A 14,010-nucleotide genomic window follows, 5' to 3' on the forward strand; every position below is an offset into this window, starting at 1 on the left:
TCCTTTAGACTTTAAAGGATTTTGGGTAAATTTGGAAAGGCCCCTTTTCTAAACGACCCCATTAAAGCTTCCCAAAGGGTAAATTTCAACATTTTTTTTTTTTTGATAATTATTGACCTAGAGAATCCAGAGAATTGTACTGCAGTGTTTTTCCAGATTGAGCGAAAAACCTAGGACTAAAGTGGGTCTAGAGGCAAAGTTGTCTGGAAGTTCTATCGTAAAATATAATATTGCATGTATATGCAAAAAACCACACAATGTACAATCGTTTATGCCCTTGAAAAATGTGATATTGCCCCTCAGTGGCCGATTTCTTTCAAATTTCTCAAAGACCTTTGGCGCCATGAGTCAAACAGGCCCACCGAGTTTTATTCCGATCGGCTTCCGTTAAGCTTGTCTAATAGGTGCTCAAACTTTATCGGCTAATGGCACCCATGTTTTTTTGAGATACGCAAATGTTCAAACTCCACGATTTTTGTCCTGTGACCTCAAATTGAGCTTTTAAGTGTTCTGAGCTTGGCAAAGGAGTTATAGGCATTTTACTAAAAGTGGCCCTGCTCCTTTCAAACGTTTTGTTGTCACTGGTTTGGTTCCGATTGAGCGAAAAACCTAGGGCTAGTTCGCAGAAGTACCTGAAAATTTCACCAGGCTCAACGATCGAAGCTACGCACTTGAACCCCTAAAAAAGAAAACTTTCATTCAAGCATTTAATTTCTTTAGCTTAAGAAAGACCCATTTTTTAGGATGAAAACACATGCTTATGTAAAACCTAAATGCAAAGAGACTAAGTTGGCTTGTAACCAATAGGTTGTTGGTTCAAATCCCATAGTGGCTATGAAGTGTTCATGTCTTTATCTCCTCACCAGGATCACAAAACCTGCGGTGAGATGACGGAGATCGAGGCAAAAGTGAAGTATGTGAAGCTTGCCCGATCCCTACGCACATACGGAGTGTCGTTTTTCCTGGTGAAGGTGAGTGTTTTACGGTTCAAACTCTAAGATCTGATTCTGTTCAAAGTTTTAAAATGCAGATAAACGGTCACAAATAGTTGTGCATGTAGGCAGCTAATATCACACAACAGAAAAAATGTTAAGAATTATTGGCTGTGTATTATCTTGTGCCGCACAATCTTTTTCTCTTATCACCTTCAATTTAGCCTGCAAGCTTACAAGTCGAGTAAAATGTAATTTCTTTTGCCGTTGTGCAGCACTGGCGCTACTTAGCCGTACAGGAAACATTGGACTGTACAGTGAACCAGCAAAAAGGAGTGTTTGGAAAGATTATTGAATAATTCATAGGATCAGCGCTGTCAGTGAATACAAGCACCGACAGATTTAAAATAATGTCCAAAAGACTGTCTTTGGCTGTTTCTTCAACTACAAGCACTTTATTTCATACGACGTGTTTTAGGGCCACGTTAAAAAAATAAAAGTAAATAAAAAAAATAAGTTGTAATATGTTGAGAATAAAGTTGAAATATTATGAGAATAAAGTCAAAATGTTTTGAGAATAAAGTTGAAATGTTGCAAAAATTTTAATCGTAGAAATCAATAGTAATAATATTTTGAGAGTATAGCCTATATTGCGAATGCAAAATGTATTCTCTAAATAATTAGACTTTGTTTATAATTTTGACTTTCTTCTCTTAGTATTTCGACTTTAATCTCATAATTTCGACTTTATTCTCATAATATTTCGACTTTATTCTTGAAATTTCAACATTTTTCTCTAATTGTTTTGACTTAATTCTCCTAGTATTTAGACTTTATGCTCATTATATTTCGACTTTATTCTCGTAATATTTCAACTTTATTCTCAAAATATTTCAACTTTTTTCTCGCAATATTTAGACTTAGATAATTAGATTCTCGTAATTTCGACTTTATTTTCTTAGAATTTTGACTTAAGCTTGTAATTTCAACTTTATTCTCGTAATATTTTGACTTTATTCTCGTAATTTTGTACTTTATTCTTGAAATATTTTCAATTTATTCTGTTAGTATTTCGACTTTAATCTCATAATTTCACTATTATTAACTTTATTCTCAAAATATTTTAACTTTATTTTCTTAGTATTTTGACTTTAATCTCGTAATTTTGACTTTATTCTCATAATATTTCAACTTTATTCTCATAATATTTCGACTTTATTCTTGTAATTTCGACTATTCTCTTAGTATTTTGACTTTAATCTTGTAATTTCAATTTTATTCTCATATTTTGACTTTATTCTCTTAGTATTTCAACTGTATTCTCGTAGTATTTTGACTTTATTCTCATAATTTCAACTTTTCTCATAATATTTCAACTTTATTCTCATAATATTTTGACTTTAATCTTTTAATTTCAACTGTATTCTCTTAGTATTTTGACTTTAATCTCATAGTTTCAACTTTATTCTCATAATATTTTGACTTTATTCTCTTAGTATTTTGACTTCATTCTCGTAATTTTTACTTTATTCTCGAAATATTTTGACTTTAATCTTTTAATTTCAACTGTATTCTCTTAGTATTTTGACTTTAATCTCATAATTTTAACTTTATTCTCATAATATTTTGACTTTATTCTCTTAGTATTTTGACTTTATTCTCTTAGTATTTTGACTTTATTCTAGTAATTTTGATTTTATTCTCATAATATTTTGACTTTATTCTCTTAGTATTTTGACTTTATTCTCGTAATTTTTACTTTATTCTCTTAGTATTTTGACTTTATTCTCGTAATTTTGACTTTATTCTCATAATATTTTGACTTTATTCTCTTAGTATTTTGACTTTATTCTCGTAATTTTGACTTTATTCTCTTAGTATTTTGACTTTATTCTAGTAATTTTGATTTTATTCTCATAATATTTTGACTTTAATCTTTTAATTTCAACTGTATTCTCTTAGTATTTTGACTTTAATCTCATAATTTTAACTTTATTCTCATAATATTTTGACTTTATTCTCTTAGTATTTTGACTTTATTCTAGTAATTTTGATTTTATTCTCATAATATTTTGACTTTATTCTCTTAGTATTTTGACTTTATTCTCGTAATTTTGACTTTATTCTCTTAGTATTTTGACTTTATTCTCGTAATTTTGACTTTATTCTCATAATATTTTGACTTTATTCTCTTAGTATTTTGACTTTATTCTCGTAATTTTGACTTTATTCTCTTAGTATTTTGACTTTATTCTAGTAATTTTGATTTTATTCTCATAATATTTTGACTTTAATCTTTTAATTTCAACTGTATTCTCTTAGTATTTTGACTTTAATCTCATAATTTTAACTTTATTCTCATAATATTTTGATTTTATTCTCTTAGTATTTTGACTTTAATCTCATAATTTTAACTTTATTCTCATAATATTTTGACTTTATTCTCTTAGTATTTTGACTTTATTCTCGTAATTTTGACTTTATTCTCTTAGTATTTTGACTTTATTCTCGTAATTTTGATTTTATTCTCATAATATTTTGACTTTAATCTTTTAATTTCAACTGTATTCTCTTAGTATTTTGACTTTAATCTCGTAATTTCAATTTTATTCTCATAATTTTTTTACTTTATTCTCTTAGTATTTCGACTTTATTCTCATAATATTTGACTTTATTCTTGTAATTTTGACTATTCTCTTAGTATTTTGACTTTAATCTCGTAATTTCAACTTTATTCTCATAATATTTTGACTTTATTCTTAGTATTTTGACTTTATTCTCAGTATTTTGACTTTATTCTCGAAATATTTTGACCTTATTCTCTTAGTATTTTGACTTTATTCTCGTAATTTTGACTTTATTCTCATTATATTTTGACTTTATTCTCTTAGTATTTCGACTTTAATCTCGTAATTTTGATTTTATTCTCATAATATTTAGATTTTATTATTTTAGTATTTCGACTTTATTCTCATAATTTTGACTTTATTCTTAAAATATTTTGACTTTATTCTCATAATATTTTGACTTTTTTCTCGTAATTTCGACTATTCTCTTAGTATTTTGACTTTAATCTCATAATTTCAATTTTATTCTCGTAATATTTAGATTTTATTCACATAATATTTTGACTTCATTCTCTAAATATTACTTTAATCTTAGGTTTTTTTTTAACATGGCACTAAAACGCAGTCGTAATTTCTTAAGAGTAGATTTTTTTAAACTAACAATTTAAACTTTTATTTTTTGTTAAATGAAGGTCACATTAAATCTATGACCAGTCACAATCAAATATTCCAAAGGGCCTTGTCATTAATTGTTAGAATTCAGCAAGTAAACCTGTTTGTGTTTATCCAATATACTTGGTTCTTTAAAAGTGTTTCTGTTTATTCCAGTTCTGTTTGTGTTTTTAAGACTATTAACCTCTTAAACACTGTTAAAAAGTGTTTCAAAATGTTGCTGCTTCATTTACATGACCTTCCTCATATAGTATCAGCCCAAATATGGTCTCATTTGAAAGCTTAGAGTCTCCTCTTTACGAGGAATACCATAACTTCTAGTTTTATGATTCATAAAGTAGTAAAATTATGCTTAGAATTTATGTTGTTCCACACACAAATTTCCGCCTAACGATTGTGAAGAATTCTTACAAAGAATGTGTTTTTCTTATATTTTTCTCAAAACAGACAAGTCATATATCACAAGAAAGCTCTTATTCTCAAGAATCTGACCATATAAATCATTTTATTGTGTGACAAACACAGATCGAATAATCTTCAATTGAATCGCGATGTCAGAATATAATAAAAAGTGTTTCAAAATTGTTTCAAAATGTTGCTGCTTCATTTACATGACCTTCCTCATATAGTATCAGCCCATAAATGATCTCATTTGAAAGCTTAGAGTCTCCCCTTTACTAGGAATACCATAACTTCTAGTTTTATGATTCATAAAGTAGTAAAATTATGCTTAGAATTTATGTTGTTCCAAACACAAATTTCCGCCTAACGATTATGAAGAATTGTTACAAAGAATGTGTATTTCTTATATTTTTCTCAAAACAGACAAGTCATATATCACAAGAAAGCTCTCTTTCTCAAGATTCTGACCATATAAATCATTTTATTGTGTGATAAACAGAGATCAAATAATCTTCAATCGAATCGCGATGTCAGAATATTACCTCAAGAGTAAAATGACATATTCTATAACTTTCCTCCATATTCTACTGCTTCAGTTAGCCGCAAATAGCCACAAACTAAACAAAAAGCCATTTAATCTTTTAGATTAGGATCTCTTCTTTCAAACGAGACCATTCTCACGTTTCTGCGTTGCTTCATTGCTGAGAAATCCGTTGTTTTGCCAGACGCGCTTTTCCATCCAGTTGCGCTCTTATGTGTGTGCGCTCTGAGCCGCTCAAGCAGCTGCGTGTGTGTCTGCGGCCGCACTCAGAGCGTCTCAGTAGATCAGATTACACTCTCCGACCGCCCGCTGTGCTGAACACAGCTGTGAACGATGACACAGACGCATATCCAGCGCGTAGAAGAAGAAGTGTCATGGAGAGGTTCCGGGTCACACAAGATGCTTCGACGGTTCGGGGAATTGTGGGATATGTAGTTTTTGGACTCTTTGAGTGTAGATATAATGTCTCAGAGGAATATAGCGGTCGCCATTATTCAAAATAGACGCTAAATGAATAAATAACGGGCCGTTTCCATGGAGAGCAGAGGATCCGCGGCTCATAAGCGCGTCTATAAGTATAACAGTGCTTCTATTCAGGTTTGTTTTATTCCTATAATTACTTTGAAACGTAAAGGACACCAAAACAATCTGCTAAGCTATGTATTGAGTGTATATTGAATATTGACAATAAAGTACAGTAGGTGTTTCAGTAAATACACAGGCAAACATAAAAATGAAACATAATTCAGTCAATAATCATGAAAAGTGCTATGGTACATAGTAAAATAGTATTCTAAGGGGTAATATGCTTTTTAAAACCTGTTTTTGCTAAGAAACAGAAGTATACTTTTAGGGGGAAAAAAGTGGGGAAATAGGGGGAAAAGGGGCAATGCGACTCCCTTCGGTTATAATTCAATAACTTTCTATTAGAAACTGTTATATGAAAAAATCTTTTTTCTGGTATATCCTGAGACCTAGTGGAATCAAACAAAACAATTTGCAAAGAACTGAGACACCTAAATCCTGAGTTACAGACTTTCAAAAAAAACTTTTGAAAAAAAAAATCAAAAAGCGCCTATGTTTTTTTTGTTTTTATTGTAATATTTGAAACCTATATAATGTTATTTATAAATAATTACACTGATATTATGTAGTTTAAAAGGTTTTCTATACAATGAAACCATTTTTTTAAATTTCCTCCATTGTATGTGTATAGGGGAACCATTTGAATTTAGGTAGGCCAAATGCAGGCGGAAATCCCCCAAATAGCCGCAGAGCTTAAGGGGTTAAGCATTTTTAAGCTGTACGGCACACAGAGAAAGATTTACAAGCCGTCCGCTCAAGGATCAGTTTCAGGTCATTAGTGAAGTGTTGCTAAGTGCCGGTTTCAAATTAATAGCACCTAACAATAGATTGTGCCGCTTTGAATGAGCGAAAGCACCGTCCCTGACCGACGCAGACAGTTACACAATGAACATTTACCAAAAAAAAACTATATTTACCCACATTGCATAAACCTCACCCTTGAAAAGTGATGCCATTCAGGCTGCAAACAATACTAGCAGGTCTTTCTGTGAGGTAAGCAGTTATTTATAATGCACTCTTATCAGTGGTTGTTATTTTCGACCCTCAGGTGAAAACAATAGCCTGGAGATGTACAGCGCATGAGGTCATTTAAACGTTTAGTGTTTGTTTTTATTATGTATTTGTGTGGCCGTAAGAGTCCTCTGGCAGGATGCCTTCAGCGGGCAATTGTTTTGGGTCGTGTGTGTGAGAGATGAAAGGAAATGGCAGGAGGCACCAGGCTATAGTCGAGTAGCACATATACTGTAGTCTAGTGTTAGACGCTGCCACCCATGTAGCAGCTGCACTGCCTGATTAGCGCAGTTAGCTTTGAGATGAAATGTCAGTATGCTAGAGTAGGATTAAAACGCTTTATATTCATATATATTATATAACGTTGCTGGATGGTGTATTGTGTGTGTTGAATATGCATTTGCACATGCTTTTGGGAGAATAAAGTTGAAATGTTACAACATAATTCTCTGTGCGTTGCAGGAAGTTTGGTTTCTGATCCACATATTTGGTATCATAGTGCAAATGTATGATTTTGTAGACCAGTTTGTAGACCAATTTATGTGTATGTGTTTATTTATTTACAGTCAAGCCCGAAATTATTCATACCCCTGGCAAATTCTGACTTAAAGTTACTTTTATTCAACCAGCAAGTTTTTTTTTTTGACTGGGAATGACAACAAGCTTAAAAAAGATAATAAGACGATGTACAAGAGGCATCATTGTTCTCAGAACAAAATATTTCTCAGCTTTTATTTACATTTGAACAAAAAGTGGCATGTCCAAAATTATTCATACCCTTTGCAAACTGTCACAGTCTATGGGAAAATCCACAGTTCTATACCATTCCAAATAGTCCAAGCTATTCTAAAGGATCCTATTTACCCTGATTCTTTGGGAACAGCTGTTTAATCAACTCAACAGGTGAAAGACTGAAGCTCTTTGCTGTTGATATGTGGACAGTCATGGCTAAGACAAAGGAGCTCACTGAGGACCTGCGGCTGCGCTTTGTGGCTGCTCACAAGTCAGGAAAGGGCTATAAGACCATATCTAAATGTTTTGAAGTTCCAGTGGCTACAGTGCAAAGTATTATTAAAAAATACAAGATGTTCCGCACTGTGAAAAATCTCAGAGGACGTGGTCGGAAGCCAAAAGTGACACCTGTGCTGGCCAGGAGGATAGTGAGAGAGGTAAAAATTAATCCAAGGATCACCACCAAGGCCATCCTGATGAATCTGGGCTCTGCTGGTGGCAACATCTCAAGGCAGACCGCTGGGTTCCACGGCCCTCTTGGCCTTTGCAAATGCTCATCTGGACAAAGAAGAAGACTTCTTGTCTTCTGTTTTATGGTCAAATGAAACAAAAATTGAATTGTTTGGCCCCAATGTTGTAGCCTTCATTTGGCGTAAAAAAAGGAGAAGCCTTCAACCCTAAGAACACCATCCCCACTGTGTTTTTGGGGGTGTTTTTCAGTCGGTGGACCAGGGAACCTAATCACAGTAAACGGCACCATGAAAAAGGAGCAATACATCAAAATTCTCAACAACAACATCAGGCAGTCTGCAGAGAAACTTGGCCTTGGGCACCAGTGGACATTTCAGCATGACAATGACCCAAAACACACAGCAAAAGTGGTGAAGAAATGATTAGCAGACAAAAACATCAACGTTTTGCAGTGGTCCAGCCAGAGTCTGACTTAAATCCAATTGAGAATCTGTGGAGGGAGCTAAAGATCAGGGTGATGGCAAGGAGACCCTCCAACCTGAAAGAGTTGGAGCTCATCGCTAAAGATGAATGGGCAAAAATACCAGTGGAGACATGCAAAAAGCTGGTCAGCATTATAGGAAGCGTCTGATTGCTGTAATAGCCAATAAAGGCTTTTCTATTGATTATTGAGAAGGGTATGAATAATTTTGGACATGCCACTTTTTGTTCAAATGTACATAAAAGATGAGATAATAATAATAATTATATGATGTAGTTATTAATATATAATGCATATTATAATGATTTAATACATAATATTATATTATACACATATCTATTTATATAATGTCTCAGTATATTTGTTATACTAATGTTATCTTAATTATTATGATTATGGTTCTAGAAGTACATAGTAGTGACCAAACAATCCACTATTCTGCAGACATTGTGAGAAGAAGTTATAGAGAGAGTTGAAATAAGGACAATGAACTGCATACATGGCGACACTTTTTCAACGTAATTAATGAACAAAACAAATTTAGTAATCACATAAATACCAAAATGACGTCAGCAATCAGCAGCCCATTGTATATTTTAGTCCTCGCCACACAATACACAAACGCCATGTGTTATTTTTCTACAGGAGAAGATGAAAAGCAAAAATAAGTTGGTCCCGCGTCTGCTGGGCATTACCAAAGAGTCAGTCATGAGGGTGGATGAGAAGACCAAAGAGGTGGTGCAGGAATGGCCCCTCACCACAGTCAAGAGGTGGGCGGCCTCACCCAAGAGCTTCACACTGGTACGTTACATTATTCACTCCATTTAACATGAACCACAGTGTGTTTGGATCCTTCCTTAGATTCTGCATTCAATTTTTCTGCTCAATAGTTTTGTAGACAGTGAATTGGGCAGTATTGCCAACTGCTAATGTCATTGTGAAACAATGTTGTTTTGGCTATAATGTAATAATAGTTGTTTTTTCCTTGATAAAATGCTGACAGTCCTCTACTACTTGAGTATTTTAACCTTGCTGTGTGATGTGCATTTCTTCTCCACCATTAAGAGACACTTTTAGCATCTCATGTACAGCACTTGTGCTCCAAGGACAGTTGGCTGACTTCCTGTCAGCTAAAACTGAATAAGCACATCCACACTGTACAAAAAAGACAGCCTTGAGATGTGTGCTTCTCATATCTGTTGTTGTGTTTCTCTGTGTGTGTGTGTGTGTGTGTGTGTGTGTGTGTGTGTGTGTGTGTGGCCTTGTGTAGGATTTCGGTGAGTACCAGGAGAGCTATTACTCTGTCCAGACGACAGAAGGGGAGCAGATCTCTCAACTCATCGCGGGATACATTGACATCATCCTTAAAAAAGCAAGTCACTGGCTCTTCACACATGTGAATTAAAGGAACCATTCACCCAAAATGTCATGAAGAGGATAATATTCATGTTTCCCATGTTTAAACTTTCTGACGTAACTTTCAGTTTTGGGTGAACTATTACAGAATTATACATCCTGTAGATATTCCTACTTTTTGGTGCCATTTATTAATTAAAATGTTCTCCTTCTCTTCTTTTACAGAAGCAGAGTAAAGATCGGTTTGGTTTGGATGGTGATGAGGAATCCACCATGCTGGAAGAATCTGTATCCCCGAAAAAGTCAGTGGAGATTTCTTGTTCTTGTCCCTAATGCCTTGTTTTCATGCAGCAGCCATCTTGACACATTTGTAATTACATTGTGCTGATAACAGGGTTGAATATTTAACAGTTTTATTTGACTTGTTCAGGATCATGACACTAGAAGGAGAACTTTAATATTTATCATTTTAGAATTATCCACTTTTAAGTAATTATTTGTTTCCAGGAAAAAATATTGGTAACAGGGTTGACAGTTTTACTACTTCACACTACAAGCTTAAGGTTATGCTTGTGCTTACAACATATTTCTTAAAAAAAATGAATTTAATTTTGATATTGCTATAAAAATCAATTTTTTCAAAGTATTAGACTTTATTATACAAAATCATGGTAACAGGGTTGATATTTAAAGATTGACCCATACTGACATGTGTAACAAAAGAATCAAGGCATATTTCACACTGTTTTTCACTAAATGAACACCAAAATATGAGTGAAGATCAGTTTGGTTTTGACAATGATGCAGAATCCACTGTAACAGGTTGACTATTTTAGAATTGTATTTGACTTTACAAGCCTTTGCTCAAGGTCATGACATTAGAAAGAGAACTAAAGATGCTAATATATTTACAACTATCCCGATTTTAGTCGCATGCTATACAAAATCTTGGTAGCAGGGTTGACAATATTATGGCTTGATTTGACACTACAGGCCTTGTGCTTAGTTGTGAAACTACAACATATGTCTTAAAAATATCATTTAATTTTGAAATTGCTATAAATATCCACTTTTCAATTTAGTTGATTTTTACTACACAGAACATGGTAACAGGGTTGATATTTTAAGATTGAACCATACTGACACATGTAACAAAATATTCACTGAATGAACACCAAAATATGAGTGAAGATCAATTTGGTATTAACAGTGATGCAGAATCCACTGTAACAGGGCTGACTAATTTAGATTTTAATTAGACTTTACAAGCCTTTACTGAAGGTCATTATACTAATGAGAAAACTAGAGATGCTGATATTTCTACAAATATCCAATTTGACTTTACAAGCCTTTTTCTCAAGGTCATGGCACTAGAAAGGGAACAAATTGATTATATATCGAAAACTATCCAATTTTCAGTAATTGTTTGCATACTATACAAAGTTTTGTTAACAGCGTTGGCAATTTAGTAGATTTTTACTACACAAAATCATGGTAACAGGGTTGGTATTTTAAGATGTTCCCATACTGACAAATGTAAATGGCATATTTTCACTTTTTTTTTTACTAAATTAACACCAAAAACTTTAAGATGGGTTTGGTTTTGACTGTGATGAGAAATCCACCATGCTGGATGAATCTGCTTCCATTTCAGGGAGCAGTCATCTAGTCATATTTGTAATAGCATTATAATTACACACCTAAAACTTTTTTTTTTTTTGAATCACTGTTTCATTTGTATTCAACTGATTGCAGAACTGAGGTGTCTAATGACGTTGGAGGAGATGCTTGGGCTGCAATCTGCCGTTTTTAATCACAAGGAGACGCGTTTTTCTGTTCTTTTACCCTTGATGCGGAAGGCGCTGAGGGCAAGAGAGCGAGATTATTATTTCCACAAAAAGCACTACCTCATCAGCAAAATGTCATTTACAATATCAGGTTCCTGGAAGAGAGAGATAGAGATATTGAATGTGTGAATATTTCCCTTCCTACATTTCGCTCTTTCTCAGCCACTCAGTAAATATATCTTGGTATTTATGTGTTTTGGTCTTTCTGAGTAAAGCCTGTCTTTTACAGTTTGATAAGTTGTTTTTTAAAGTACATTCCTGTACATTTTCAAACACACTACCAAACAAATAAGTGTTATTAAATTGCATTATGGCATGTAAAGCCAAATTAATTATATTTAAACATACTATATAAAAATTACAGTAACAGGGTTGAAAGATTTGCAGTTTTATTTGACTTTACAAACCTTTTTCTCAGGGACTTGACATTAGGAAGGGAACACTGATATTTCTGCAAAAAAGTTGTGAATTATCAATAGTTTACTATAGAAAATCATATCAACAGGGTTGACTGTTTAATTTAACATTTACAAGGTTTGTACTCAAAATCAAAGTCAGACTACAAGGTGCTTTTCAGAGAGAATTTAATGCTGATATTTTTACATATATTCAATTTTCAATTATCTGTCGTTACTAAACAAAATCACAGTAACAGGGTTGATGTGAATGTTTTACATTTTAATTAGACTTTACAAGCTTTTTTCTCAAGGTCATGACATTAAAAAGAGAATGTAATGCTTATAGTATTTTTACAAATACCAAGTTATCAGAAATCAGTTGCTTACTATACAAAATCTTGGTAACAGAGTTGACAGTTTTACGGTTTAATTCGACATTACAAGCTTTTGCTCAAGGTTGTGAAACTACAACATGCTTCTTAAAGGAATAATTACATTTTTGATATTGCTACAAGTACCCACCTTTTAAGTAGATTTTTACTACACAAAAACATGGTACAGTAACAGGGTTGATGTTTTAAGATTGTCCAGATAAATGCATATTCATAAATATATTGTGAATATTTTTTCCAGCAGTGCTTTTATCCAGCCTGGACTCTGGTTCTATCAGAATGGGATATACAGATGGGTTGTGTCCTCTCGAGCGCTGCCTGAAAAGTGGTTGTTATGGACGACGGCATCCCACTTCTCTCTGTAGGAGAGAGGGGGGAGACGTCGGGCATCGATGCCTGCGTTTGTCTTCGTGCCAACTTACTCATGTTACTTCTAGCACTATAATCCAAAAATTGAGGCCTCTCACAATGAGCTGTAATTAAGCAATAGTGCCTGAAGCGTCTGTTTTCCCGGTGCAAATAGAGAAGTGTCGCTCAACTGATTTTAATGGCTGTCAGTAATTACCGTAACAACAACAACAACCATCATTGACACATATAAGAGTGAATGCAGTCTGACAGCATCTGATAATGAGCCATTACTTCTTCATAGGTCCACCATCCTCCAGCAGCAGTTTAATCGGGTTGGTCGAGTCGAGCACGGGTCGGTGGCGTTGCCTGGCATCATGCGCTCGGGGTCGATAGGAGGCCCCGACACTTACAACATGGGCACCATGCCCTCGGCTCAACAGCAGATCACCACGGGACAGATGCACAGAGGACACATGCCCCCTCTGGTGAGAATGTGCAACTGCTCTGATGTTTATATCACCGTCGCATCATATGCGGAGCGGTTATGCTTTCACAGCTCCATCTGTTACCTAAATCCTGATTGTGATTTATTTGCACCTAGCGTATTGTAAATAAGACTGACACATTTGATAATTGGGATAATTGGGTGTTTGTTGCTTTCTGATTTTCGTTTATGGCAACTAGGTGAATTATTAAAATTGATGGTTACATAAGATTTATCTTCTCTTCACTGCTATTTTAGTAAAATTAAAATACTGTTATACTTATATATATATTTTTTTCATGCGATCTGGGTGAATGTTTTTTTTATGCCATGTTGTTACAATTTAGCTTGAACTAACTTGTTCAACAAGACTTCTCCAATTGTTGCTCTGACATGACTTGAAAATAAACAAAGACAGTTTATATTAGCTTGTGGCGAAGTTATGAATTGCATTCTGACGCACTTCATAACACTACAATGCGCTAAAAAGATGCATATCTATCTTGTGTTAGCATACATCTCTAGAGTGTTAAGGTTGTCCTTGTGCTTACAACATAGTTCTTAAAAGACTAATTTAATGTTTATATTGCTATAAATATCCACTTTTCAAATTATTATATTTTTACTCTTCAAAATCATGGTAACAGGGTTGATATTTTAAGATTGTCCCATACTGACACATGTAACAAAATAATCAAGGCATATTTCACATTGTTTTTCACTGAATGAAAACCAAAATAAAAGTGAAGTTCAGTTTGGTTTTGACAGTGATGCGGAATCCATTGTAA

The 14,010-nt window shown here is 33.7% G+C and overlaps 1 protein-coding gene across 1 annotated transcript in view; it reads left to right on the forward strand.

Moving 5' to 3' along the window:
- The window catches only part of tln2b (talin 2b), a 153,624-nt gene that overhangs the window by 20,290 nt on the left and 119,324 nt on the right, over positions 1-14,010 (forward strand). The window contains exons 8-12 of the mRNA XM_073831436.1: positions 867-971; positions 9,040-9,195; positions 9,665-9,766; positions 9,976-10,052; positions 13,040-13,223. Of these exons, the coding sequence (XP_073687537.1) occupies positions 867-971; positions 9,040-9,195; positions 9,665-9,766; positions 9,976-10,052; positions 13,040-13,223 (624 nt within the window). The remainder of the gene's footprint in view (positions 1-866; positions 972-9,039; positions 9,196-9,664; positions 9,767-9,975; positions 10,053-13,039; positions 13,224-14,010) is intronic.

This window comes from Garra rufa, chromosome 25, assembly GCF_049309525.1.
Source record: "Garra rufa chromosome 25, GarRuf1.0, whole genome shotgun sequence".
Taxonomy (NCBI): domain Eukaryota; kingdom Metazoa; phylum Chordata; class Actinopteri; order Cypriniformes; family Cyprinidae; genus Garra; species Garra rufa.